General features: G+C 42.1%; 1 protein-coding gene across 1 annotated transcript; it reads left to right on the plus strand.

Annotated features, from left to right (window-relative positions):
* Positions 1–669: 669 nt before the first annotated feature.
* On the plus strand, positions 670–26,621 carry NT5E (5'-nucleotidase ecto). The gene is made up of 9 exons (XM_053381400.1): positions 670–1,075; positions 6,707–6,929; positions 11,678–11,866; positions 17,443–17,640; positions 18,641–18,795; positions 21,531–21,639; positions 22,450–22,599; positions 24,552–24,752; positions 25,782–26,621. Exons 1-9 carry the CDS (start codon positions 713–715, stop codon positions 25,940–25,942), a joined length of 1,749 nt encoding a protein of 582 aa, XP_053237375.1. The 5' UTR covers positions 670–712; the 3' UTR covers positions 25,943–26,621.
* The last annotated feature ends 9 nt before the right edge of the window (positions 26,622–26,630 follow it).

Genomic DNA, 26,630 nt, shown 5'->3' on the forward strand with positions numbered 1-26,630 from the left:
AGGAAGGGTCCCCCAATGCAAGTGACTGTGCAGGGGAGCCTGTTGCCTTTTTAGACTGCAGCTCCGAGTTATAAATCGGAAAATTAAAGGTAGCCCCATTGCCCAACAAGAAACAAAACAATACCCAAATTTATTTTAGGGCAACTAAGGCCAGTGGGATGTGCCCAAAGTGGAAGGCACACACTCAGTTTTGTAACCTTTTGGGTTGATATGGAAATAGGAACAGGTTAGTCAGTTGGCAGCTGGGTTCAGATCAAGGACTGGAGACATCATGTCAAGCGAAACATTACCATATGTAATTATGTATTGTGTAATGTTGCATTTAGTAGTAGTAGTAGTAGTCGTAGTCCTGGTTTAAGGAGTGCTTGGTGCCCGGAGTTCACATACAGAAATGACAATATGAGCAAGCCTCCCCAGATCTGCCCAGAAAAGTGCCCAAGGATGCCAAGACTCCTCTCAGGAAAAGTTGACTAAGCAGGGAAGGCGAAGGCCGGAAGGGAGTCTCCAGAGGAGCCAGGCAGGCAGCACCCGCGGAACTCGCGGCGGGGGGTTAGTCATGATTCGAGGGGGCGTCGGGTGGGGGCGCGCGGGAGGCGGCCGTCCAGCTCCTCCCCGCCCCGCCGGGCTGCGCCTAAAGCGCCTCTGTCGGCAGCTGCGCTCCCCAGTGCCAGTCAGTGGGCCGAGGGGCAAGGAGCGCGCGCTGCCTTCCCTCATGGAGAGCCTCAGGCAGCGGCGGCGGCGGCGCGCGGGGCAGAGTTGCGCGCGGAGCCTGGGCGCGCTGCTGCTGGGCGCGCTTTGCGCCTGCTCGGCCGGCGCCTTCGAGCTCACCATCCTGCACACCAACGACGTCCACGCGCGCGTGGAGCAGACGAGCCGCGACTCGGGCAAATGCGTCGGGCAGGACTGCTACGGAGGCGTCGCGCGACGCGCCACCGAGATCCGCCGGGTCCGCGCCGCGCAGCGCAACGTGCTGCTCCTCGACGCCGGCGACCAGTACCAGGGCACCGTGTGGTTCAGCTTCTTCAAAGGGCAGGAGGTGGTGCGCTTCATGAACCTCCTCGGCTATGACGCAATGGTAAGCGGGGGGGGCGGCGAGAGAGGGGGGCAAACCCGTCAGGTGGGGCGCGAGGGTCTGGCACGCTCCCCCCCCTCCAAAAAAAACTTTTCTGTGGCGCCATTGGGTCCTCCCAACAGTACGGAGGGAGGCCATAAGAAAGATCTGAGCAGGCATGAGAAGAGGCCGGTTTTCTTTCTTTCCCCTTCATAGCTGAAGGGACTCAGGCTCCCCTCAGGTAGTTGATTGGCAGGCGACCGGTTCAGGGCTGAGGTAATGACGCTCTTCTGTTTAGGGTAGCAAAAAGCAAGAGTCTGAACCATTTTTTCAATGTTCCAGGGGTTGGATACTAACCAACAACAACAGTGATCTCCCTTCAGCTTTTCCACTTTCCGCCTTGATTCTATTTGGTCAGCTTTATTTTGAGGCAACTTTTCCAAACCCTGAGCGCTTCAGATCCTGTAAACACTACCTGCACCATGTAAATGATAATAAAATTAAGCTGTGGACCTTAAGAGATCAGCTGGCCATCTTGAATGGAGGAATCCTTTCTTCTTAAGTAGTGGAGAAGGCCAGCAGCCAGCCACAACCAGAAGATGTGAGACTCAGCACTGAGAAGCTCCTCTAGAAGAGGTTGGGAGAAGCAGAACCTGGTGCCTATTCTCTTACCTCCATGTAAGAAAAAAATGAAGCACTCCCATCATTTAGCTTACTCTCTGGGTGCAGAGGAGCTGCAGGCCTGCTGCTGGAAAGAAAGTGCTGGACTAGTTGCACCTTTGATCAGATCCAGCTATCGCCTAACTACTGCTGTCGGTTACATGGAACTGCCTCTGAAGACTTGGATGTGTTAATAACAATCCCAGAATACATATGTGAAGCTGTTAATATGTATATCCAAAAATGAACCCATCTCGGCAGTACTTAGCAAACTCCACTGGCTTCCAGACTGCTGCTGAGTAGAAATAAAAGTGATAGTGCCATCAGATCAGGACTTTGGGGCAGACATCAAGGGTCCCCCACTCAGAAGAATGAGCAGGAGGGTTTTCAAATGCAGCAGGGCTGGCTTACCACACACTGAAGTAAGTTAAGTAATACACACTCCCATCTAAACAGCAGGAGCCCCTGAAATGCCGTTTTAGACTTTGGACATTAAGTTCAGAGTCTAAAATACTTAGCTGCACCACTGATTCCAAGTGCTGCAGATTTTTAACCTTTAAAGCTGTAAGTCTGGAACCATGGCATTTGGAAGACCATCTACTATACTGCTATATGCCCTGCTCTAATATTAAAACCATTATTTGAGGCCTGACTTGTGAACTTAAGTTGGTAGCAGCCAGATACGGGATTATTTGATCATGGTGCTCCAGGAGTGAAGTGTCCTTTCTCTTTATGAATTCACCTGATTACAAATTTAATAACTTTTAGCCACAAAATTAAAATGCTTTTATATTTCCAGGGTTGTGTTGTTGTTTTTTAAATGGTTTTTAGACTGCTGCTTAGTTGCCTTAGATTAGAAGATACCAATGTGATTTAGATATGTTGTTTTAATTCTTCGTTGAAGCAGCCTTGGTAATAATTTAATTTTATGTCGAAGTTCTCTTGATGATATTTTATTGAGAAGATATAAATACATTTTGATTGATTGATTAATTGTTATGGAGCCTGAAGGCAGTTAGAGGTAGAGTATTTGGAGGGATAGAATAACACATATTGGAAATTCCTTGGGGATACCTCAGGAATACGTCTGCCATTTTCCGTGGCAAATGTGCTTTATTCTATGCTGTACATACACACTAGGGATGTCCTGGCAAGAGCCCATCTTTAGCAGGCTAAAGGCCATCTGGCATCCTCTACTCACCAATTTACCTATGGGAAGCCTCTTAAGTAGGAGTACCCTGGGGGCAGCAGTTCTCTTCTCAGCAACTGGTATTCAGAGGCATACTGCCTCCAAATGTGGTTGTAGAACATAGCTATCATAGTTAGCAGCCACAGATAGCCTTGTCCTCCATGAATTTGTCTAATCTTCTTTCACAGCTATCCAAGCTGAAGGCCATCACTACATCTCGTGAGAGTAAAATCTGATAGTCCCACAGAAGGCACTATGCATTGACAGAAGAAGAGCTTTGTTTTGACTGCCCTGATTCTTCCAGCAATTCAGTTTCAATTGATGGCTACAAGCTCTCGCAGTATAGGAGAGAGAGAGAGAGAGAGAACACCCCTCTCCCAATTCACTTTTCCCATACCATGCATAATTTCAAATACCTCTGTCAAGGTATATAAGGTCTAGTTCCAGATCAGTTACCACCAGTTCAGGTCCCATGAGCATATATGTGAAATTAGAATTCTTTTGCCCCAGTGTGCATCACATTGAATTATTCCTAGCAGCACCTATTAATAAGACAAAACAGCACAAGACCAAAGATGGACGTAGAAAACGTAATCCCACATGGGAAGACTGTTGGGATGATGAAGAAATAGTGAACCAACACCTAATATCCCAAAATCCGGTGCTGTTAACAATAACTGTACTGCCTGCTTCTTCCATAACCTGCAAGCTTTGTCCAGTGTAATTGTCATAGTATCCTATCTTAAAGTGATTATATTAAATTATTGTTGCCCCTTGTATCCTCAGGATATATACTTCCAGGAAACACTTCTGCCGGTTGCGCATAGGAAAAGCATTTGCCGTTATTCTGGCCTCTAGAAAAACACACACTCTTAAATGTGTCACTGAATCTAGAAAGGTGGCTACTTTGCTTTGTGACAACAGCCTGCTCACGTCTGTTCCACTTATCAAACCTCTGCAGGCAGTGTGGCAACAAGGAGTTAAGCACTTGGCACTAAACTTAAGTGAATGGGAATATAAGATTACTTGAAAGAAAATGTGAGAGAGAAGGCTGGGATGGATATTGGACTCATCTCTTCTTCTCATTCTGTGGTGTGAATTGCAGAACATCCTTTCATTCCGATCAATATGAAAATCTCTAGGAAGAGAAGGTCTTTTAATCTGTTTTTGTGAGATGAGAGAGCAACAGGAGACGTAGATATATAACTTGCAGTGTCTGGGCAAGGGAACATCTTGTCCTCCTTTTATCCAAGCGTTGGCTGGCACAGCAGAGCCATCGGATTTGAGATTATTATGCCATACCTCGTTCCCTCTCCTAAGCAGCACAGGGTTAGGGTGGAGATTTTTGGGGCCAAGCTAAAGCCAGTCCCATCTTTGCTTGGAACTACTGTTTTTGGTTTCTGGATAAATGACAAAAAAACTATTGCATAAAGATACATGGGATGTGGTTTTGGATCCCCAAATTGCTTTTCTTTGGTGAAATCTGTTTAAGCATAGTGGGAACTATTTTGAAATAATCTGTAAAAAGAAATGAAATGTACAAGATTGAAAGAGTCCTGCTCTCAATTATATGTGCAAAGTAAAAGCAGATGTTTGTTTCAGTCTCAAAGTATACAGAAAATTCTGGAATGTGCACAAGCCAGATTCTAAATACTTCATTGCTGAAAATTTCACTATTTGCTTAGATGCTACTTTTATAATATACAGATTTTATCTGCTTTTATTGGGAACACATAACATGTGGGTGATCAGCTCTGGACAAATATGTCAAATCAGGCTTGTAATCAGTGCTGAGTTGTTTTGCTCAAGCTTTCATTCTATTTTAAGCATGTGAAGTATCATATATTTTAAATCCATTCTAGGTCTTGTTCTTGTTTCCACATCCAAATCACAGTGTGGGCAGCTCTGTTTGGTCTGCACTGCACTTGTTGTGGAGAAAAGAGGGTAAACATGACTTCAGCACACTGCAACATAGTACAATGCGTTATCTGGTGCCTTCCATGCAGACCACAATAGATGAATAGGTGCCTACTGTAAACAGACACAAACCTCTCTGAAAGTATTATTGAGCCATATTGCGGTTAGGTGTGTAAATATGTTTATCTGCCTACCATGTCAGTCCAACTTAATAACACTACATGTAGAATACAGTATCATGTTTATAACATTGTATCCTGCCCTAAGCACACAAGGGACAGGGATGCAAGACCAGGCATTGCCTGAATGGCATGTTTCATATTTCAAGAATCCTTGTCATTGCCTAAAAGGGTGGAAATCGGATAAATGATTTGCCCTGGAAAGTGTAGAAGGAAGCTGCTTGAAAATATTTGCTCTTCAGAGTAGCTTGTTACACTTACACCACAAAGCACTCATAACCCACCTACTTTCAGCAGCCAGAAACACCATAACCAGACACTGGAGAGACCTGTCAGGACTAAGCATGGACCAATGGTACCAAATAGTATGGGAAACAGCCCTACTAGAAAAATTAACCAATAAACTGAAACTGACATGGGGACAAACAGAAGAAGACGGCTTTACCCCGGTATGGCTCCCCTTTATCACATACACAGCCCAACAAGACAATGACAATAATCCACCAACAGCATACAAATCAATATGGCTAACCTGATCCAAAACACCCACCCACCCCACTCACACACAAAAACAAAGATCACCACAGCCAATCACAAACGAACAACCACACTCTAGGCCAACCCCAACACATTACACATACTTCTGTAAAACAAGAAAATCTTTAATAATAATAAAAAAGAGAGTAGCTTGTTACATCATGGCTTAAAAAAGAGAACAATAAATTACAGGGATATATTTGCAGTGTAATACATACATTTCCAAATCTTTTCTGCTGAAGGCATGGTGAGTAAGCACATATTTTGTCATGCTGTGCAGTGTTGATTGGTCAGATTGATCTTTGGCTCAGGGGAAAAAAGGGTGCAAGATCATTCAGTTGCTTCTTACTGGTCTTCAAAATTAAACCAGGAAGAGGGTAGAAGGATAAAGACAGCAAGATAAAAGTCTTTTCCTTCAGCAAGTACTGTCATCTTGAAGTGCTTTTTACAGTTATACAGGGTGAGTCCTTTAAAAGAGGCCCCGTGGATACGGAGTACACATGTCCCACGGGGCGTTTTTTAAAGGACTCAACCTATAGTTGAAACGGAAGTCAGGCAACTTCTACACCCAAATATGTTCCTTTGGTGAGCAGTCTGGTTAAAGGTGGTTATGGGAGAGCCTTGATTTGAACCTTGCAAAAAGATAAAGAAATTAAAGCATTTTAAAGAAATTATTGAGGGCCACTGAAATTCCAAATATTTTAAATTCTTAAATACAATTACTCATTGGCTCAAAATTCCAAATCTAGTCCATTGTGACAATTGGAGAGGATGCTGACACTGTTCTTGTTTGAAAATGGGGCTGAGGGACTTATTCACCTCCAGATATTGCTGGACTCCAACTTCCATCAGGCTTGACCATTGGTCACACTGGCCTGGGGGTTTTGGGAGTGGAAGTACAGCAATATTTAGAAGGCCACAGGTTTTTAAATCTTAGCGTTTCAGAGGCTGAAGAACTGTGTTGATGCACCTCCAAATATTAGTAGCTGAACTGAAATAGATGTAAGAGAGCTTGAAAAGATACTATTTGGATATAGCATACTGTTCATGTGTTAGAACTGGATCACAGTGTAGATTTTAAAATATGTCCTTATGCAGTACTTTGCTTTTCATGATTGCGGGAACTTCTTGTCAATAGGAGATTCTATTTTTCTTTTCTTTTATGTTGTGCAGACAATTGGGAACCATGAATTTGACAATGGTGTGAATGGATTATTGGATCCACTGCTGAAAAATGTTAAGTTTCCTGTTGTAAGTGCAAACATTAAAGCAAACAATAAACTAGCAAGCAACATCACAGGATATTTCCTTCCTTACAAAATTCTGGAAGTTGGCTCGGAAAAAGTGGGAATTGTTGGCTATACATCGAAGGAGACACCTGTCCTTTCAAATCCAGGTATTCTTTCTTTTAATGCTTATGTAAAAATTATGCAAATAAATATATTGCAATGTAAAAATTATGCAAATAAATATATTGCAATGTAAAAATTATGCAAATAAATATTTTTGGATCATGTGACTCCCACCCTATTTTATTTCTTCTTCCTGTAGCAATTATATTAAATGGTGCTCAAAGTAAGATAAAAAGTGAGCACCAGATATGTGTGACTATAATGGAATCAGATGATAGAACCTCCCCCCCCCCCATATATATACACACATACACGGTTTTCATCTGTTTAGACCTTTGTTTAATTATCAGCTTAATGCGTCATCCAGTCACAGGCATCTGGACAGGTCTCAAAGATTATGAGAGGAATTCAACATTGTACTAAGGCAGTCATCAAGTACCGTATGTTCCGGTGTACAAGACGACTTTTTATCCCTGGAAAAGCACCCCAAAAGTCGGGGGTCATCTTATACGCCGGGTATACGCATTAGGAAGAAGGAGAGGGAGCCGGTGAGCAGAGGCGCCCCTTCTGCCATCGCTCCTCCTCTCTCCCCACAGAAGGGGACATGGAAAGTCCTTCCAAGCGCAGCGCTCGCCTGCCCGCCCTCCAAACGCCTCGCCCCAGGCTGCTGCTGCGACAGCAGAGGCAGTGGAGGGGTGCACGCTCTGCCCCTGGCAGTGCTCAAGCTCTATAACTCTAAAACTCTAAAATTGAACAGCAAAAGTTGGGGGTTGTCTTATACGCCCAGTCGCCTAATACGCCGGAATCTACGGTATTTTGGCTTGCCAGATGTAAGCTGTTCCAGGGGTTCTCTTGACACACCCCAGCCAGTTATAGTGGGTGGCTGGGAGGAGAGGGGTGGGGAAGGAAGACCCATTGCAAAAGAGAACAGGACTTGTTATTTGAAACCCGCCCAATGGTTATTTAATGGTTAATTAGTTAGACCAAAATTTCTACCAGGAGTCATTAGCTCAGATTCATATCTTTAGGTTTCCTGTACTGTTCATGTGTATTTCAAAAAAACACATCTGTCCTCTGATGAAAGATCTGGGGCTTTGTGTAACCTCTCCCTTTCCTCCTTGGGGAAGAATTGTGAAATCACCTTGTCCAAGCAACTTAAGACATTTGCATGAATTTCAAAAGGATATAGATATATAGGCTGTACAAATGCAAAATCATCAAGCCAAGAAAGCTGCATTTGCTCTGAGCTAAAAGGAAATGCCACTCTTTACTCCAGAGCCCAGAGCAAAAGGCTGTTGGCTTTATGAGCTACCAGATGGTGTTCCATGCAGCTCAGCCTTTTGCTTTTCTGGGAATCCTTTCATGTATGATTTCCATTATTATTGTGAGAACATGGAACAAAGCCTAAGCTATTGCTCAGTGTCATACAAACCCGGGGCCAAAATGAGGGCAGCCATTTTTGTTTAGACACGTGTTCTTCATTCATGTCCAATAGCCGATATCCACTGCTATTTCATATCCAGGAGTAAGGAATTGCTGATTGACTGCATGTTAGCAAACTGCTACATAAATGCTTCAGTGAATGAATACGTTCTGTAGCTGTTCTAGTACTGACTAATAATGGGAACATAAAGAGCCTGCTAATAGTTCCAAAATTAATAATGGGAACATGGTTTCCTGATTCTACTGTGACGTTGGCACATTATGTACGGTCTTCTTGTTTCTGAAGGTGTCTGGAACACTGGAGGCTAGGGTAGATTGGATCTTCTTATTAGCATTATTTTTGTGGGGATAGCTTGCTGCATAATGTTTTAATTGATATTACCCCTACCCTCCAGAGCTGGTTTGGGGAGAGTGTACAGTGTGTGCTGGGGGCAAGGAGATGCCCCCCCCCTTTTAAAAAGTTTTAAATTATAAGTTTCATTTATATATAACACAACAATTATCCAATCATAATTTTAACATTTTAAACTCTGGCTCCCTTCCCCCTCTTTCTGTGGTTCTTTACCTTTCTTTTCATCTTCCTGCATACTCCAAATTATTTCAACATATTCTTTTATTTATCTATTACCGTATATATCATTCATTCATATATATATATATATATATATATATATAATGGGTATTTACAGTAATCCTCCCAATGTCTTAATCTGTTTACAGTTTGTTTGTAAATACTCAAAAAACCCATTTCCATTCCTGTCTAAAAAGAATTGTTTCCTTGATTTCTTATTCTCCCGGTAAGTTTCGCCATTTCAGTGTAGTTCATTAACTTCTGTTTCCAATCTTCTCTTGTCAGGACCTTGGGGAGATGTCCCCTTGCACAAGTGGAAGTTGTTCTGCTTGCACAATGATTTTATTTGAATACCATCCCCTTTCTGCTAAAGCAACCAAATGATTTCCTGTCATATGAGGGGTCCACAGAAATACGGAGCTAGCAAATTAGCAATGTATCAGTGTAACTTCCATTACAGTGGTACCTCAGGTTAAGTACTTAATTCGTTCCGGAGGTCTGTTCTTAACCTGAAGCACCACTTTAGCTAATGGGACCTCCTGCTGCTGCCGCCCCACCGGAGCACAATTTCTGTTCTTATCCTGCAGCAAAGTTCTTAACCTGAAGCACTATTTCTGGGTTAGCGGAATGTGTAACCTGAAGCGTATGTAACCTGAAGCGTATGTAACCTGAAGCGTATGTAACCTGAGGTACCACTGTACTTGAAAGGAACTTGTTAAACCAAGAGAGAATGTGGACTTCCGGGTTAGCGCCATCGGCTAATGGCGGATTCCCTCCGAGCTCCGGAGGGAATCGGCTCCGTAGGAGTTGGGTCTTGCCGCGGCGGCGACGCGGGGACCCTTAGAAATCACAGGCGGTGAAGTCTGTGAACTTGGTGACTCAGCGGGCACCATTAGCGCCCCCCCGCCCCCGACCCACGAAGGAGCCTTTTTAAAGGCTACGGAACGGGGGACGGGGTGAGTGGCGCGGTGCTGAGAGTCGACTGCTTCTCCTGCGGAGTGAAGCCGCGCTGCCATGGCCGGAGAGCGCTGACTTCTTCTTGTGAATTGGACCTTAAAACAACAACCCGTGAGTAGTATGGAATTTGGATTTGCAAAGAAAATCTTTTTTGAATTAGGCACGATCGGGGAAGGCGTAAACAGGAAGTCCGCCTCTCCGTCCTGTAAACAATCTAAAACAAGGGCCTGCTAACTAAGGTCGTGAGAATCCTTTCTCTTTATTGGGCAAAAGACACTAATTTCACGATTTGGCACTACAAGTAATTGTACTGGAGGATAAGAGCTAATTTTGGGACCTGAGGTACCACCCCCCCTCAGACCCGGGAGTGATCCGCGAGAGAGCCTGTTGGAAAGGTATTGAAGAATTTGACAGCTGTCAAACTAGCTGTCAAGACGGAAAAAGGGAACTTTGTTTCTACTGCTTCTGCTGGCTATATTTGTGACAATTGGATTATACTTTGTTGAAAATAAGGAAGAACTGATACAAACTAATTTGATTTTTGGATTTGAACTGGAAGGAACACTAAGTAACCAAAATCCCTCTAGAGGGGGTTTTGGGACATTACAAGAATGGCTGAAGGAAGGGAAATTCAAGCTAAGTTGGACAGAGTCTTTGTTCTCTTGGGAAAGCTACAAGGCCAAGTTGATGTTTTGACTACAAATGTTGCAACTCTGGACTTAACAGTAAACAAATTCATTGAATTTGATAAGGATTTGACTCAGGAAGCTTATGCAGCTGGCCAAGAAGAGAAACTTGAGAGATTTGAGAGTGAGGGGAAAGAGGTATATGTTGTTCCTGAGGAAAAGGAAGGAGGAGCTGCAATGTTGTCAAAGATAAAGGAAGGCCAGAGGCCTGACATGATGGCTACAAAGGAAAATAAGAACTTGATGATGAAAATCTGGTTTGAATTGGAAACTGAAAAATGGAGGGATCTCCTTATGTGGAGATCTGAAGACCTATGGATTACAAATTTGATTAAGGTGAAAGTTGGAGCTTTTGGGACATTTGGACTTAAAAGGAGTAAGAAACAAGATTCGCGCTCCACTTTTAAGTATGGAGGTCTGGCTGGAAGAAATATGGACCCTATCGGGACAGAGCTTCTCCGAGATCTGGTGTTTAATATTAAGGACTACCAAAAAAACCGGCAGAGAGGAATTGAGAGAGAATTAAGAGCCTCGGACGTGAGATCTCCAGGCTGATAGTAGATGGACTGATGGATGTTTGTTAGGGATTGAAACCGGGAAAGGGGGGGGTGGAGTCTGGGAATCCAAAGGGTGTATAATTTAACCTGTTCTGTTTTTATTTTGTTTGGATATTTGTATGAAAATTGGGGAAATCGTGGAAGGGAATTTAGGTCGACTTTAGAAAAAGTTTTAAAGAATAAGCAATGATGTATAAATATGAAGTCTATAAGGCAAAATTGGCTTTTTTAAAAGAACTAAATATAAAGAGGTTTAAAAAAAGAACTTGTTGAACCAACAATCTGAACTGGAATACAAGAGGGAGAGGTGTGGGGAAGTCAGGGAAATATAGAAAATAAGAATTGTGAACTTTATGTGTTTTTAAACTTTTTTTATGTTTTTTCTCTTTTTTGATTTTTTTATTGTATTATGGTGGAAAATTTTAATAAATATCTTTTTTAAAAAAACCAAGAGAGAATGTTATGTATAGTGTATACGTTATATATGTATAATATATTTGTTCATGTGCTTTGGCAAATCATTTTGTGAGAATAAAATAAAATACAAAACATTAATGCATTTTTTTCTGGATTTTTAGGGCCGGATTTAACATTTGAAGATGAAGTTACAGCATTACAGCCACAAGTGGACAAACTTATAACTTTAGGAGTCAACAAAATCATTGCACTCGGTCACTCTGGTTTTACTGTGGACAAAAACATTGCTCAGAAAGTGAGAGGTGTGGATGTTGTAGTTGGGGGACATACAAACACCTTTCTTTATACAGGTATGTCATTTCCTTGGCAAAAAGAGGGGATTCTGATTGGTTAGTACTTTAATTATTGTAGCTATGTCTCAGCAGTTATAACAGGGTGCTGAATATTTAACAAAAAAACAGGAAAAACAATATAATATTTAAAATGAAGAACAATTTTAATCAACATAAACTTATAAGTATTTCAGTGGGGGGGGATATGAGAGACAGAGAGAGAGAGAGAGAGAGAGAGAGAGAGAGAGAGAGAGAGGGATGGAGGGAGGGAGGAGGGTGACCAAATAAGGAGGAGGAAAGGAAAGAGGCACAGCCCAAGCTCTGGGCAGAGGCAGTGGCAGCAGCATCCAGCTGCTCCTCCCTCAGTGCCCTCCAGCGAGAGACCCGGCGCCCCGGACCCAGCTGCAGCGCTGGTGACGGCCGCTGTGCCTTCGCGCGATGCCCGCATTTCCACAAGCCTTCCTTGGCGGCGGCTCCTCTGGGCTCCGTTCCAGGCCTGGCTGGTCCATGGGCCAATCCCTCCCCCTTCGGACCCGCTTCACCTGACAACCGAGGAGGAGGAGGAGGTGCATGTGTGGAGAAGAAGAAGCCAGGTGGGGGAGGATTGCGGTCACTGCCACAAAGGCGCCACCGAACTGGTGGTCCTTTCTCAGCAGTCTCTCTCTCTCACACACACACCCCCTCCCTGGTGTGCCCATGTGCATGCACACCTGGGATTGTGATGGGACTGATGGGCAGCTGAGTGGGCTGGGGCTGGAGAGAGTGGTCTGAGGAGAAGCCGGAAAGGATTGTACCCAGCTGCTTGCAGTAGTAGTGGTACAGAGGGAAGGAAGCTTGCGTTGGTTGTGGCCATCCGGGCAATGGGAAGGAGGAGTGCTGTGGGTTTTGCAATTGCCGGGCGGGCCGGGTTCAGGACCCTGGCTGGCCAGATCTGGCCTGCAGCCTGTAGTTTGAGGACCTCTGCTATAGGGATCTAACTCTCTGTAGCCTCAGTTAGCATGTCCAATGGGCATGAATGATGGAGCTTGTAGTCTATCAGCATCTAGAAGGCATCATGTACACAATGGGGGTAAGATGCCGAATGAACTGACTAGGTCTTCTAAGCAGACATGAACAGAATTGTGCTGTTATTTGAGAAGCATAAAAGATCAATGGAATATCAGCAACACTTCTTGTAAGTTCAGTGACACTTCTTGTTCAGTTTCTTTTTTTAACATCTTGAATTTCCCTTGGTCATAGCTTTTATTCATTCATCAGAGTTTCATTTTCTCCTCAGGAAGTGGTTGGCTTTTGGTTTGCTGCTAAGCACTAAGGATGCTGGGCCTTTTTCCAGTGGCTTGCATAGCTGTACACAAATGAATCATGTCTCTGTCCTCTCCTGTTTCTGCTTGTGTCTATGTGTCTTTTCCTGCCCTTGGTCCAGAATAAATATGAACTTTGTCTCACTCTCTCTCTCCCGTCTTACACCTTCCTCCATGATTGTTCAGTGATTTCTCCAGCCTCCCTCATACTAGATCAGGGTAAACTTTCCTGTGTGTGAAATGTTCCTCTGAAACAGTGGTTTGTTTTTAAACCCTTTCAGAAATAGTGGTGGGATAACTCACCTCAGCAATATTCAAAACTGGCTCAGAAATTGGAAACTTTTCCAGGATGTGTTCAGAAAAAAACAACATTCCGTTTCCCACTATTCGCTCTATTCTAATTATAACATTGGTCATGTACAGATGGCACAAACACTTTGCTTTTTTCAGATATACCTGTAAAGCTTCTAGCTTTCAGAACCTGGTCTGCTGAATGCTTGCCAAGCGTTCACTGATTATTGTTGTATATCTGATTGGGAGTGAAACTTTTAACCTATAGTTTTCCCCACAATAGCCACGCTATGGAATTTATTCGCTAATGAGAGTCTTCAGCTTTTTATAATACTCCCCCCCCCCTGAACTTCCACAATTTTATAGGGAGGATTTGACTATAAAAGGCAAAGTTGATGGAGCTGAGTGAAGCTTTGGGTTTTCTTTTGAACATAGTTTGCTCTGATTCCTATTTAGAATTTCTTCCCAATCTTTTGATTTATTTTTATTTTGCTGAAATGGGCAAGAATCTCATCCCAGTGGCTTCCCGTTTGCCTAAACGTGAGCATAGAAATCTATTTCCTTCCTTGGTCCTCTATCTCTAGCAGGGATAGACTTTGATTCCCTGGATGTTCTGTTTGCCTTTAGCTGGGCCAAATTGAAAACATTTTGATTTCCTAGTTGTCCTTAGCATGGGCAATGCTAATGCCTTTGTCCTGCTACTTTAATGTTTTAGTGTACATGTGTATTCAACAACTATGGGTACATACATTCCCACTCCTTTGCATTCTTCACTATATAAACTGGTGTGTGCAGAGCCCAACCTCAAAAACTAGTAAAACCGCATTTAGTGAAAACAGTTCAGAAAACAAAATAGCTTGCAGGTACAGTCTCTCTGTCTCTCTCGCCCCACCCCTGAACTGCAAGAGGTGTAGTTACAGAGATGGGTATTCTTAGTGCTAGGTTGGCAGTCTAGGAGTTCAGAGTGCTGAAGAGGAAGCAGTGAGGTCAGGCAGGGTGTTGTGATCAGATGAGTCATGTTGCTCCAGGTGGATCTAGATAGACTTTACACACATATATCTGGCACAAGTTATGTCTTTCACCCAGGATCTCATATACTTTTCCCCAGCTATGAGGGTTTCTCAGCTCTGTGTTCCTCAAGCCACTCTGTATCATACACTTTGTTACTCTGACCACAGACTGACATTAGTCTAGTAACACCAGTGCTGATTTGGGGGTCTTTTTCCGGGCAGAAGTCACACTTACTTTAGTTATAATGGTGTAGCTGGGTGCTGTGCTGTTGTTTATCAATAGGAAATGAGATACCTCAAACTCTGAAGTGTGTCTTTTTTTAGTTTTACATACCAGACTTTCTGATAAAATTAACATTGCGTGTTGCCTCCTTCCTGGTCCGAGCACTCTTTACTAAGCTAAACATTCATTCTTATGCACACCATTTACAGATCGTTCATAATGCATTGTAGGGATTGAAAACTTCTGTGGAATTATAAAGGCACTTTATAAAGAAAAGGTAGAGAGTTGATTCTTAGAAGCTTGGGTAGAAGCATTGAAGCCTTTTTTTTAAAGGAAGAAGATGAGTTTACCAATACATTACTTGACATAGAAAGAACATACATGAGTAGACACATCCAAAAAGCATACCTAACATTTTGATAAGTGCACCAAGCTTAGCCTTCATATTAATTTCCCAATTTGGAACATGCAGCATTGTGCTTGTGACTGATACTGTTATACTTTGCTGACAAACCTCTGAATATTAGAATCATAGAGTTGGAAGGGACCACAAGGGTCATCTAGTCCAACCCCTTGCAATGCAGGAATCTTTAGCCCAATGTGGGGCTCGAACCCACATCCCTGACTGAACCCACAGCTCTGCTGACTGAGCTATCCCTCAGGATATATACTCTGAATATTGAACAGCATATGAATACCTGAGATAAAAGGAAGCCTGAACATTATTAAGTTTTATCTCTTGTCACAACTGGTGCTTAGCTAAGCACATATGCAGGTGGAGCTATTTAGACTCTACAGGCTCTTTAGCCTATTGAAATGTTCCAAATTGTGTTGTTGTGCTGTTGAAATGGATTTTGTTGTTGCTGCTGAAAGTTGAGAAACCAGCAGCAGCTACATGTTGCATTTTCTGGCACTATTAATGAGTGAATTTGGGAGCTGTCCAGGAGTCTAGTTCTGAGACAAGTAGAGAGATCAGTGCCTGCATTCAGAAAGAATCATTCATGGCAACGAGATGCTGGGTGTAGAATATAAAATCTAGTGGCAGTGTTTTCAGTGCACCCATCAATGTCCTAGTAACACTTTCAATCAGAAATATATTTATTGCCTTAATCACTGATAATGTTCTGCAGTGAAACATACTGCCTTTAGCAAAAGGAATATGGGAGCAAAATAAAATGAAACGGGGTTTTTTGGACCCGCTTCTGCTGAAGTGTGTGTTTAGTGACATAGCATCTCAGTCAAACAGTGCACATGAGGTAATTGAAAATAAAAAAGCTCAGCTTCCCATTTGGGGACTTACATCTCACCATTTATTATTTTTCTGTTAGGAAAGAATAACATGTTTTTCTCCGAGCTCTCATATTCCAAAGCCAAGAGTCAAAGGGAAGAATCATGTGGATGTCCACTGCATGTGTGCATCAAGGCTTTTCCTGACCCTCATTTCTCTTTGCCCCTGAAGATGTGAAGTGTGACATGGTGCAGGAAGATTTATGTATTCCCTTCCCTACCTTTTCAGGGTGACTAACATTAGATAAGAATAAAACAACTGCAAAACAGCTAAAGCTACATTTCTGAAAATGCACAACCTTATTATTAAGGTTTTATTAAGGTTAGGTGTATTTCCTAAATCACTAATGCTGGGAATTACACCCAAATAGAAGTGTTATTGTATATTTGTTGTTTAGTCGTTTAGTCGTGTCTGACTCTTCGTGACCCCATAGACCAGAGAACGCCAGGCACCTCTGTCCTCCACTGCCTCCCGCAGTTTGGTCAAACTCATGCTGGTAGCCTCGAAAACACTATCCAACCATCTCGTCCTCTGTCGCCCCCTTCTCCTTGTGCCCTCCATCTTTCCCAACATCAGGGTCTTCTCCAGGGAGTCTTCTCTTCTCATGAGGTGGCCAAAGTACTGGAGCCTCAGCTTCACAATCTGTCCTTCCAGTGAGCACTCAGGGCTGATTTCCTTCAGAATGGAGAGGTTTGATCTTCTTGCAGTCCATGGGACTCTCAAGAGTCTCCTCCAGCACCATAATTCAAAAGCATCAATTCTTCGGCGATCAGCCTTCTTTATGGTCCAGCTCTCACTTCCATACATCACTACTGGGAAAACCATAGCTTTAACTATACGAACCTTTGTTGGCAAGGTGATGTCTCTACTTCTCAAGATGCTGTCTAGGCCTGTCATTGCCCTAATCCCAAGAAGCAGGCGTCTTTTTATTTTGTGACTGCTGTCACCATCTGCAGTGATCATGGAGCCCAAGAAAGTAAAATCTCTCACTGCCTCCATTTCTTCCCCTTCTATTTGCCAGGAGGTGATGGGACCAGTGGCCATGATCTTCGTTTATTTATCTTCGTTATTGTATATAGAAGTGATATATATATATAATTCTCAAAACACCATTAGTGCTGGAGAACAGAGTGGAAGCCTCTGATTCCCCGATCAGCTGCTGAATTGAGTAGGAGCTGAGGAAACGGGAACTGCCTGATGACCCACTCTTGTCCTTCCCAGGAGGAGGCAGACATTGTTGAATGTCTCAGAGTGAAGCTCCAAATGAACTGTTGACATGGGAAAGAAGGGAGAAGGGAATGATCTGACAACCTGCCTAGATGCTGTATACATGTTATGTTTCTTGCTTTCACACACAAGCAGTTTCTTTCTGCACCCTAAATATCACTATCAGTTGATGTGCTTGCCTCATCAGTATTCAGGACTTCCTTTGAAAGCTAGGAAGAGAGAAAAGGTCATTCATTCTCTGGCCACTTTTACAGGCACCCCACCTTCAAATGATATACCAGCTGGTACATATCCATTTATGGTGAAGTCAGATGATGGGCGTGACGTTCCTGTTGTTCAAGCTTATGCTTTTGGAAAATACCTTGGCTATTTGAACATTGTGTTTGACGACAAAGGAAATGTAATTAGAGCGTCTGGAAACCCTATCTTACTAAACAGCAGTATTCCTGAAGGTATGTATGGGGAGGAGAATTTTATTTCCTGTAGGTCGCCTATTTATGACATTGATGATTACCTAATTTAAGTACTAGATAAATGCATGATGTCATGTGTCGTGTTATTGCTCCTCCTCCTTTTACTCTGGGTTGGATCCAGAGTTGTCTTTCCGCAAACGGAACAGCTCTCTCCCTTTTGTAGAAAGGGCTGAAATATGGCAGAGTCTCCTGTTGTAGGAGGAATGATTTTTGCAGATTCTCCCTTCCTCCTGTATTCCCCACCCCTGGTGCCAAGTTGAATACTGTTCCAGAGGGTCTCTCGGCACTCCAGAGCAGCTTTTTCAGGGCATGCGGGCAAAATGAGTGAAAAATCATCTCCCTCCTGCAGGGAGTATGTGGTAACCGTTGCTCCAGTTATGAGAACTCAGGATCTAGCCTTCTTTCCTTTTCTAAAATAAATTCTGTGGGATGGCTATGAACTCACATTATGCCCACTATAAATTTTATATATATATATATATATATATATATATATATATATATATATATATATATATATATATATAAAGTATCTTGTTTTAAAGTATATAATTTCACACACTTTAAAAAACAAAAAACCAGAAGCATATTCCCCCAAACTTAAGACTGGTTCTAAAGAGTTACTCTAGGCACATCCAAAGGTCTGGACACAACTAGTGGGAATTTGACTTTTGACTTTTTTTTTTTACCTGGTTCTGATATATCACATCTGCTTCTGAAAGTCCGCTTGGTTCTAAAAGAAGTTAGCCATACTGTATGACACAGAATAGGGGAGGGCTGCTTTTAAGAAACCCAAGTTAATGGCTGTGTGACTCCTTTGGATCCAAACTATTGCAAGCTGGAACTTTGTTGGGAGTATTCTGGAGTGCAAGTCTGAAAAAAACCCTGAACTAATGTTGTGCTGTAGATAAACAAATATGCCATCCTCATCAGTTGCCTGGCCAGTAATAACCTTCAACATGCCCTACTTCTTTTTCAGCTGAGGATGTGAAAGCAGAAGTTGACAAGATGCATCTTCAACTACAAAATTATTCTTCCCGGGAAATAGGAAAAACGATTGTTTATTTAAACGGTACAAGTCAAGCATGCCGCTTTCAAGAGTGCAACATGGGGAATTTAATTTGCGATGCTGTGGTAAGATAATCAGGTTACTTTAAGTGGTTCATTATTTGATATTTAAAGTCTCAAGTGTTTCATATAAAGTCTGAGCCTCTTGGGCTTGTTGATCGGAAGGTTGGTGGTTCGAATCCCCGCAACGGGGTGAGCTCCCATTGCTCTGTCCCAGCTCCTGCCAACCTAGCAGTTCAACCTACCAGTGCAAGAAGATAAATAGGTACTGCTGCGGCAGGAAGGTAAATGGCGTTTCCATGCACTTTGGTTTCCATCACGGTGTTCCGTTGCACCAGAAGTGGTTTAGTTATGCTGGCCACATGACCCAGAAAGCTGTCTGTGGACAAACACTGGCTCCCTCAGCCTGAAGTGAGATGAGCACTACAACCCCATAGTCACCTTTGACTGGACTTAACCATCCAGGGCCTTTATCTTTTATATGAAAGATGTGGTTTTGTGGCCAGGGTTGCTTATCTTCACTTGGGGTTCAGCTGGCTATGAAATTGTTATGCAAGGTCTTGTTAGTCCTTCCTGTGGACATTGAAACTATCAAACAGAAACTGCTGATGGCACAACTGCAGAATTAGCTAATTGTTCACTAGTGACAAAAGCCTGAAACAGCTTGAAAGCTGTAAGTCCCAAGCTTTTAAAGTAGGTGTCGGACTTTCACTTCTGCATGTCTTTCTTTTTCCTTCGAGACTTGCCTCTGGGAAATTTTTCTTAGGATCTATACAGGTCTTTTTGGGTGACATTGCTCACCATTATAAAGTACTGGCAGTTCCTTTTGCTGCCTAGGGCTGACACCCATGGCACATTCATCAATATGTGAGTACTGGCATCACATCACATTTTTTTATAGCTTTAAATTACAGCAGATGGAGACTGTCACCATGTAAAGAGGTATTTGTGTGCAGCAGCTCTTGGACTGAGCTATTTACTCCAGAATATACGAAATTACAAAGAATGAGAGAGATTGTGGTGGCAAGGGACTGGGAGAACTGTCAGTTGTGAGTCACTCACATATGAACAGCTAAATCTTGGAGTAGTAGGTGCACTGGCCTTCAGGATATCCTTTTAAGTGTGCAAACTTCCTTACTGTATTAGTTGAGTAACCTCTAAAGCAGCCAGGGAAAGCGGGATTCATTCTGGGCTTCCATAGTTGCCTTGTAAAAATCTGAATATAAGGTTTGCACAATTAATTAGGTTGACCAGGCATTACCGTCCTGTCACGGAAGTGTCTAAAGGGCTCTCCATAGAAAACTACTTGACTTGTTTGTACAGGCTACTTTGCTTAGATATCATGAACAATCATTGACTAGGAGAGGTGTCATATTTAATTGATTGCACTAATTTGTTTGGATGAGAATGATATCCCTTCTACAGCTAATTATTAGTAGAGTTAGTTAAACATTGACCACAGATTAGTTTAGGGCATCTTTCAGTTGATATGCAGTGCATTAATGACTTAATGTTCCTGTGTCAGATTGCAATTTAGTTTCTGCCAATGCTGTTCTTGGAAAAAAGATACCCAGTTGTATTCTTACACAGGCTAGTTGGAAAACTAAAAGTGATTCTGTGAGGTTTACAGAGTGATCCTTAGAAGTAAATCCCATTTTCTTTAATGCTGTACGTAAGTTATGTTTAGGACTTCAGCCTCAGAATTATTATTATTTTTAAAACCACCACTCTTGATTTATTTAAAACCCTTATATACTGCTTTGTATTGAAGAAATATCCAAAAAGGTATACAAAATCAGTAAACTGTAAAAACACATCATAAAAATAAGTACTATATAAAACTGAAGTGTAAAAATTCAATACAATAAACTGTGGACAGCCAGGAATAAGAAACCTGCAGTCTCCATATGCCATTGGACTACAGCTCCCATCATCCCTGAACACTGGTCATGCTCAAATGTGAGTTTGTTATGATTTAGTTATTAAATTGGCCTTTCCCCACAACACACTTCATCCTGGAACCCCCTTGACATCTCACACTTCTATGGAGATTGGAGGTGGTGTGTAACAATACATTTGCCTGTGTGCACCTTATAAGAACTACCGCATCAGGTTTAGTATTCAGTTTGTAAGCAGGCAGAAATCCCCAAAGATTACTTGCTGTTATAGACGCACATGCCCACCAAATTATCCCCAATTGTGAAGCAGAAATACAACAGCAGAAAAAGGGAGCTGTAGACTTTTCAACAGGAAAACAAATGCCATGCTTGCATTTCCAAGGATAACAGCACATGTAAAAAAAAAATCTGAAATTTTTCATATTAGATCTCCACAAGCCTGTGTTGGGCTGGGACCGGGAAGCTCCAGGTTCAAATCCCCACTCATAATGAAGTTCACTTGGTGTTTTGAGCTAGCTACTATCTCTCAGCCTTGCCTACTTTACAGGGTTGTTGGGCAGGTAAAAGAGGGAGAGGGAAGAACCTGTACATTGCCTGAATTCCTTAGATAAAGAATAAGGGATGGTTGGAAATAAATAATGGATTCTATTCTATACTGATTCCATACCAAGTCCATTGATATAAATGATTTTTAGTATACTACTATGAATGTTCTTTAGTCTTTAATTACAGTTGTTTTATTTGTGTAAGTAAATGATTTGTTGCTAGATAATATCCCAGTTTCCCCCTTCCCCCATCACTTTATAAGATGTTTTCCTTTGCTGGCTTCCTGAAGTTCCTGAAGCTGAGACAAAGCGCAGACTGAAACTGATAGAATTTTTTTTTTGTGTGTAAATGTTTTAGGTTTACAATAACCTGAGACATCCAGATGATAAGCAATGGAATCATGTTTCGATGTGCATCATAAATGGTGGTGGAATACGGGGACCCATTGATGAACAAAGCAAGAATGGTATATCTAGCTTTAGGGCTTTTTCTTCCCCAAGGGAACGCTGCTAAAATTTCCTCTTCATACCCCACATTTCTCTCAATAATTAGTTTTAGGGATTCTTATTTTAGAGCTTATCTGCTATATTTCACAATGTTTTTCTTGGACAAAGATTTGACTTTCTCCTCCCCTTTGAACATACATACATACCTTTCTAGCGTATGCTTTTAAAACCAATCTTACACCTATTCAGATATATATGTTTCTGGATGCTGAAACGCTGGGGACCAATTTATGATTATTGTTTTCATACGAAGGCTTGTGAAACACTTGGCAGTGTCTCCATGTGAGAATACTATGACCCGTACCAAATGGGTTCTTCCCACTTGGAAAATCCCCATGCCATAAGCTTGTGCATGGTAGCCCTGCCCTGGGGACTCTCCACATGTTACAAGGGATTCTGCTGCTTTTATGGTTTGATTGTTCCTATTGCTTTAAATTTTATACTATAAGCTGCCTGGAGACTCTGATAAATGTGGGGGTAGAACTATCAGAAACGTATTTATTTATTATAATATTCTTAGTCTTTATCCTGTGAATTTAGGGAGGCATAAGCAAGGTTCTCATGTTACAATCCCTACAACAAGCTTGCACCTTAAAGTAGACTGCAAGATTGTGACTTGTTGGAAGGCAGTCAGTGAGCTCCACTGCTGATCAGGGGTTTGAACTCAGGCCTTCTCTTGTCTACCGCTTATATCTACAATATCATAGTCTCCTAAAGTGAGAAATAGAACACAAAACCGATTGTTTTATGAAACATCCTGTCCCATTCAGGAACTATTACTTTGGAAGAGTTGCTGTCCGTATTGCCTTTTGGAGGAACGTTCGATTTGCTGCAGATCAAAGGCTCTACTCTGAAGGAAGCATTTGAACACAGCGTTTACAGACATGGGGAAGGGACAGGGGAACTCCTGCAGGTCTCAGGTAAGTTATTTTGCCAGCATTGCCTGTTCAAGGTCCTAAACCCACACATACTCACAAAGGAGTATTGTAAGAGGATTACCTGCTTTTAAAACAATGAAGTATCTGGAACGTTGCCCCATTCTCAAGGTTAGGTGTGGTGGAACCAGGCAGGAGATCATCCCAGGGTTAGGTTTATCTTACAAGGGTGGTGCAATTCATCAAGCAAGCAGTACACAAATGTTTCTAGCTTGGATGCCCTCTCACCAACAGCAAAAACAAGCACGAGCCACAATTACTATACTGCTCATATTAAGACAAGAACAAAACCCCATTGTACTTATGACACTATTCAAATAAACTAAGCAGGACTTCTTGCCTCAATAATGGACTGGATGAGAGCCAATAAGATGAAGCTCAATCCAGCCTGGGGCACTGTTAGTGGGCGGTCCCCTAGACCAGATGGATGGGAGGTGGCTTCCTCTTGGTAGGGTTACACTCCCTCTGAAGGAGCAGGTATGTAGCTTGGCAGTAGGTATGGATCCATTGCTCTTGCTTGAGACTCAGGTGTGCTCGGTGGCACAGAGTGCCTTCCATCGCCTTTGGCTGGTGGCCCAGTTGTGTCCCTATCAGGACAGGGATAGCTTATGCTCTGGTAACCTCAAGGTTAGATTATTGCAACCCGTTATACACGTGGCTGCCTCTTAAGATGGTTTTGAAACTTCAGCAGGTGCAGAATTCAGAGGCCAGGTTGCTCACCAGGGCAAGACAAGTTGAGCACATAAGGATAATTCTGTCCCGACTGCACTGGCTGCCAATTAGTTTCTGCCCCCGTGGTTTTTTTTCTGGGGAAAAAGGTGGGAGAACTCACCACAAAGGCCCACAATAAAGAAATATAAATATTAATACTGGCTAATTAAATTATCTGTGGCATTTTAAACTGTTTGTGGGGTATTTTTTTCATTTGTTATTATGCTATATATTTTTGTGTTTTTAGATGGTAAACTGTCCTGCAATCTTTGGATGAAGGGCAATGAAGAAATTTAATAAATGAAATAAATGAAAATAAAATTCTTATAACTAAAATCTACTTCATGTGTAGGGATTTTAGGTCACAGACCACATCAACAAATTCACTGGAATTATTGTGACTGTATGGATTGTATCCAATGTTAGTCGTACTTGAAGGAGATGCATTGAAACGAATATGACTAACATAAGTCCATTAATTTTAATGGGCCTACTCTGAGTATGACTAACATTGGACACAACCCTACACACACACACACACACACACACACCCCATTTAGGACAAGAATATTTTTATACGCCTTTGTGTGCGCCACCAGCTGTTACTTTATGAGACTTTGAAAAAACCTATATAGAAGAATAAAGTCCATTGGATGTGAACAAAAAATGATGCTTTGTGGTTATGTACGTCAATGCCATTTTCTGGAACTGTTGATTAGTTTTCAATTTTATACACCATAGACACTCATTTGTGGAGAAACTAAATGCATTTAAAGCAAAATATCCTCCGGTACTACTTTGCTATAGAGTGTGCTTGATATGGGATCACTGGAAGAATTGTTGGAGGAAAGACAGCTACCTAACTCATTCAGCTTTGGAATCCAGTGTGTCACAGGAAGCAGAGTAATACCAAGACAGACCATTGCTTCACCCCACACAGTATTATCTGCACTGAGTAATTGCCCCAAGGTTTTAGATAGGAATAGCAGAAGGCTTCACAACGGCTGAACCCAGGACCTTCTACATGCAGTGCATGTGCTCTACCCTTGCTCTGCCACTGCAGTGTGGTCCTGTCCTGTGGTTAAATGTTGTGCTCACATCAGTTTATTCTGGTTCTAAACTTCCAAAGAGCAGCGTCATTATTTTTTCAAGCAAGTTTTTATAGACCAAAAGAATGCAAGAGCTGATGTCGAAAAATGCTGTTCAAACTTGTGCTTCATTGATAGGTATACAGGTGGTGTATGATCTTTCTGAAAGTCCGGGAAGCAGAGTGGTCAGCTTAAAGGTTCTTTGCACAGAGTGTAGAGTACCAGTCTATGAACCACTGCAGCTGGAAAAAACATACAAAGTGCTGCTACCTTCTTTCCTTGCTGGAGGAGGAGACGGGTACCACATGCTAAAGGGAAGCTCAAATAACCACAGTAGCGGTATGTATAAGTTATTCCTGGCGATCTCTAATATGGAACATAGAATGTATATTGGAATTAATGTCCCTGTAGGAGACCACTCTCCCATGAGTGTGGAAAATGCTGCTATTAGGCAAACCTTTATTTATTCTAGCTGCAACAGGAAATATTTAACTCAGGTTGGTTTTGGAGTTCATCCAAAAGTAGAGAATGGGAAAAGCAAGAGAATACGTTTGAAACAAAAATGAGGAAATTTTCACAGGTGTAATAGTACAATCACAATCACTTCCAAAACAAGTGCACCTAATAATTAAAAGCAAAAGTTCAGTGTGTTACTGCTTGCCTTCAAGCTGATCTTGAATTTATGTGTTGGGCATACAAAAGAATTTTCTAAAGTCAGATCAGTTTTACGCAGGCTTTTCCTAGCATGGTTACTGCTGTCACCACAGTTGCTCCTATGCCAGTCTTTTTACATGCCAATCACACATGCAGACCTCCCAAGAGCTCTAGTGTTGCTTGTGAGGTTTGTTCAAGTCAGCAGGGAGAAGGAAGACAAAAGATAGAAGCCTTCACACGTCATCTGGCCTGCGTGGACACTGGTGACAATGCAAGGGAAAGCATTTAAAGAGGGTAGGGCCTTCCAGATCGAGCCTTTAAAACAGAATACCAAAGCTGAAGAGTTTCTTTCAAAAGAGCAGCCAATTAATATCCTGTGCAGAAACCCTAAGCATGTTACAATTTGGATTCGGGCATCTACTGTAGCATGCCACTGCTTTAATCGTATATAGAGAGCACTGCATATTTAACAACAGGGAATGCATACTAGGGAACAAGAGGCTGTGAGGACTCTTCCAGGAGGAGGTCATCATAGGAGGTGGCAAAAAGATGCAAAATCTCTTTTCTGGTACAGTGGCTTTGCCTAGAAAACACAGCTCCGCAAACTATTTACTCACCGTAGTTACAGAATGTTGACCAACTGGGTGTGATTAAGATGCTACAATGATTTGACTGACATGAACTTTGGTGTTTCTTTTTCCTTTTCTTAAATAGGTGATCTTGATGTCGCCGTTGTTTCCAACTACATAACTAGAATGGGAAGGGTATTTCCAGCGCTTGAAGGTCGCGTGAGGTTTTCTGCTGGAATTGTTTTCCAAGGACATCTTTCTTTGATTTCCGGATTATTTGTTTTACTTCTGTGCTTCGTTTTTTAGTTTTTCACTTGCTGCAGGGGAACTTGACTTTTTCTGCATTCTATAAATTTCTTAATACTTAAAAGACAATCTCAGCTGCTTCCACTCTTCCCAGAGGGCAGAATGTAAATTATTACGGGCATGGCGATTAAAGCACATAAAATTCAACAATAAGGTTTAATGTATTTTGTATGTATACTGCGTTTGAACTGAGTTATGTATATAACTGATATGTATATTTGTTCTTCATACCGTCACTTTTTAGAAAATTAAAAACAAAAAGAAGCAAGTTGTTTTTCTTTACCCTGAGTGCTGGGCATATTGCAAAATGTTACCCAAACCAAAGAGCTCGCAAGAGTCTTTGTACAATGCTGCTGTAACTTCTAGCTATGTTGTCATGGTTGGCATAAATGTAGATCTGTCCTACTGAGTGTAAAGCTGTTTCCACCCAGGGTGGTTTTTTTTTTTTTTAAGATTTCTGTGTAAGTCAGTGTGAACCTTCTCTCAGTTTGGTCCTTCATAGGATCTTCAATAAATGACAAACGCTAGTATCCTCATACAGGCGACTCCCCATTCACACGAGTCCAATAGGTGTACAACCGCACATATGCACATTGTGCCAAACCCAGAAGTGACCTGAAAACGTCACAAAAATGGGTGGGGTGGAAGTGGGTGTTTTCAGTTACCTGTGCAGTGCCTCAGAACATTT

Source organism: Podarcis raffonei, chromosome 3, assembly GCF_027172205.1.
Source record: "Podarcis raffonei isolate rPodRaf1 chromosome 3, rPodRaf1.pri, whole genome shotgun sequence".
Taxonomy (NCBI): Eukaryota; Metazoa; Chordata; class Lepidosauria; order Squamata; family Lacertidae; genus Podarcis; species Podarcis raffonei.

What these genes read in the sequence shown, in the direction of transcription:
- NT5E (XM_053381400.1), top strand. Translation starts at nt 713, where the DNA reads ATGGAGAGCCTCAGGCAGCGGCGGCGGCGGCGCGCGGGGCAGAGTTGC. An exon ending in TCCTCGGCTATGACGCAATG is followed by an intron (nt 1,076 to 6,706) that starts GTAAGCGGGGGG and finishes TATGTTGTGCAG; the next exon opens with ACAATTGGGAACCATGAATT. An exon ending in AAACAGCAGTATTCCTGAAG is followed by an intron (nt 17,641 to 18,640) that starts GTATGTATGGGG and finishes CTTCTTTTTCAG; the next exon opens with CTGAGGATGTGAAAGCAGAA.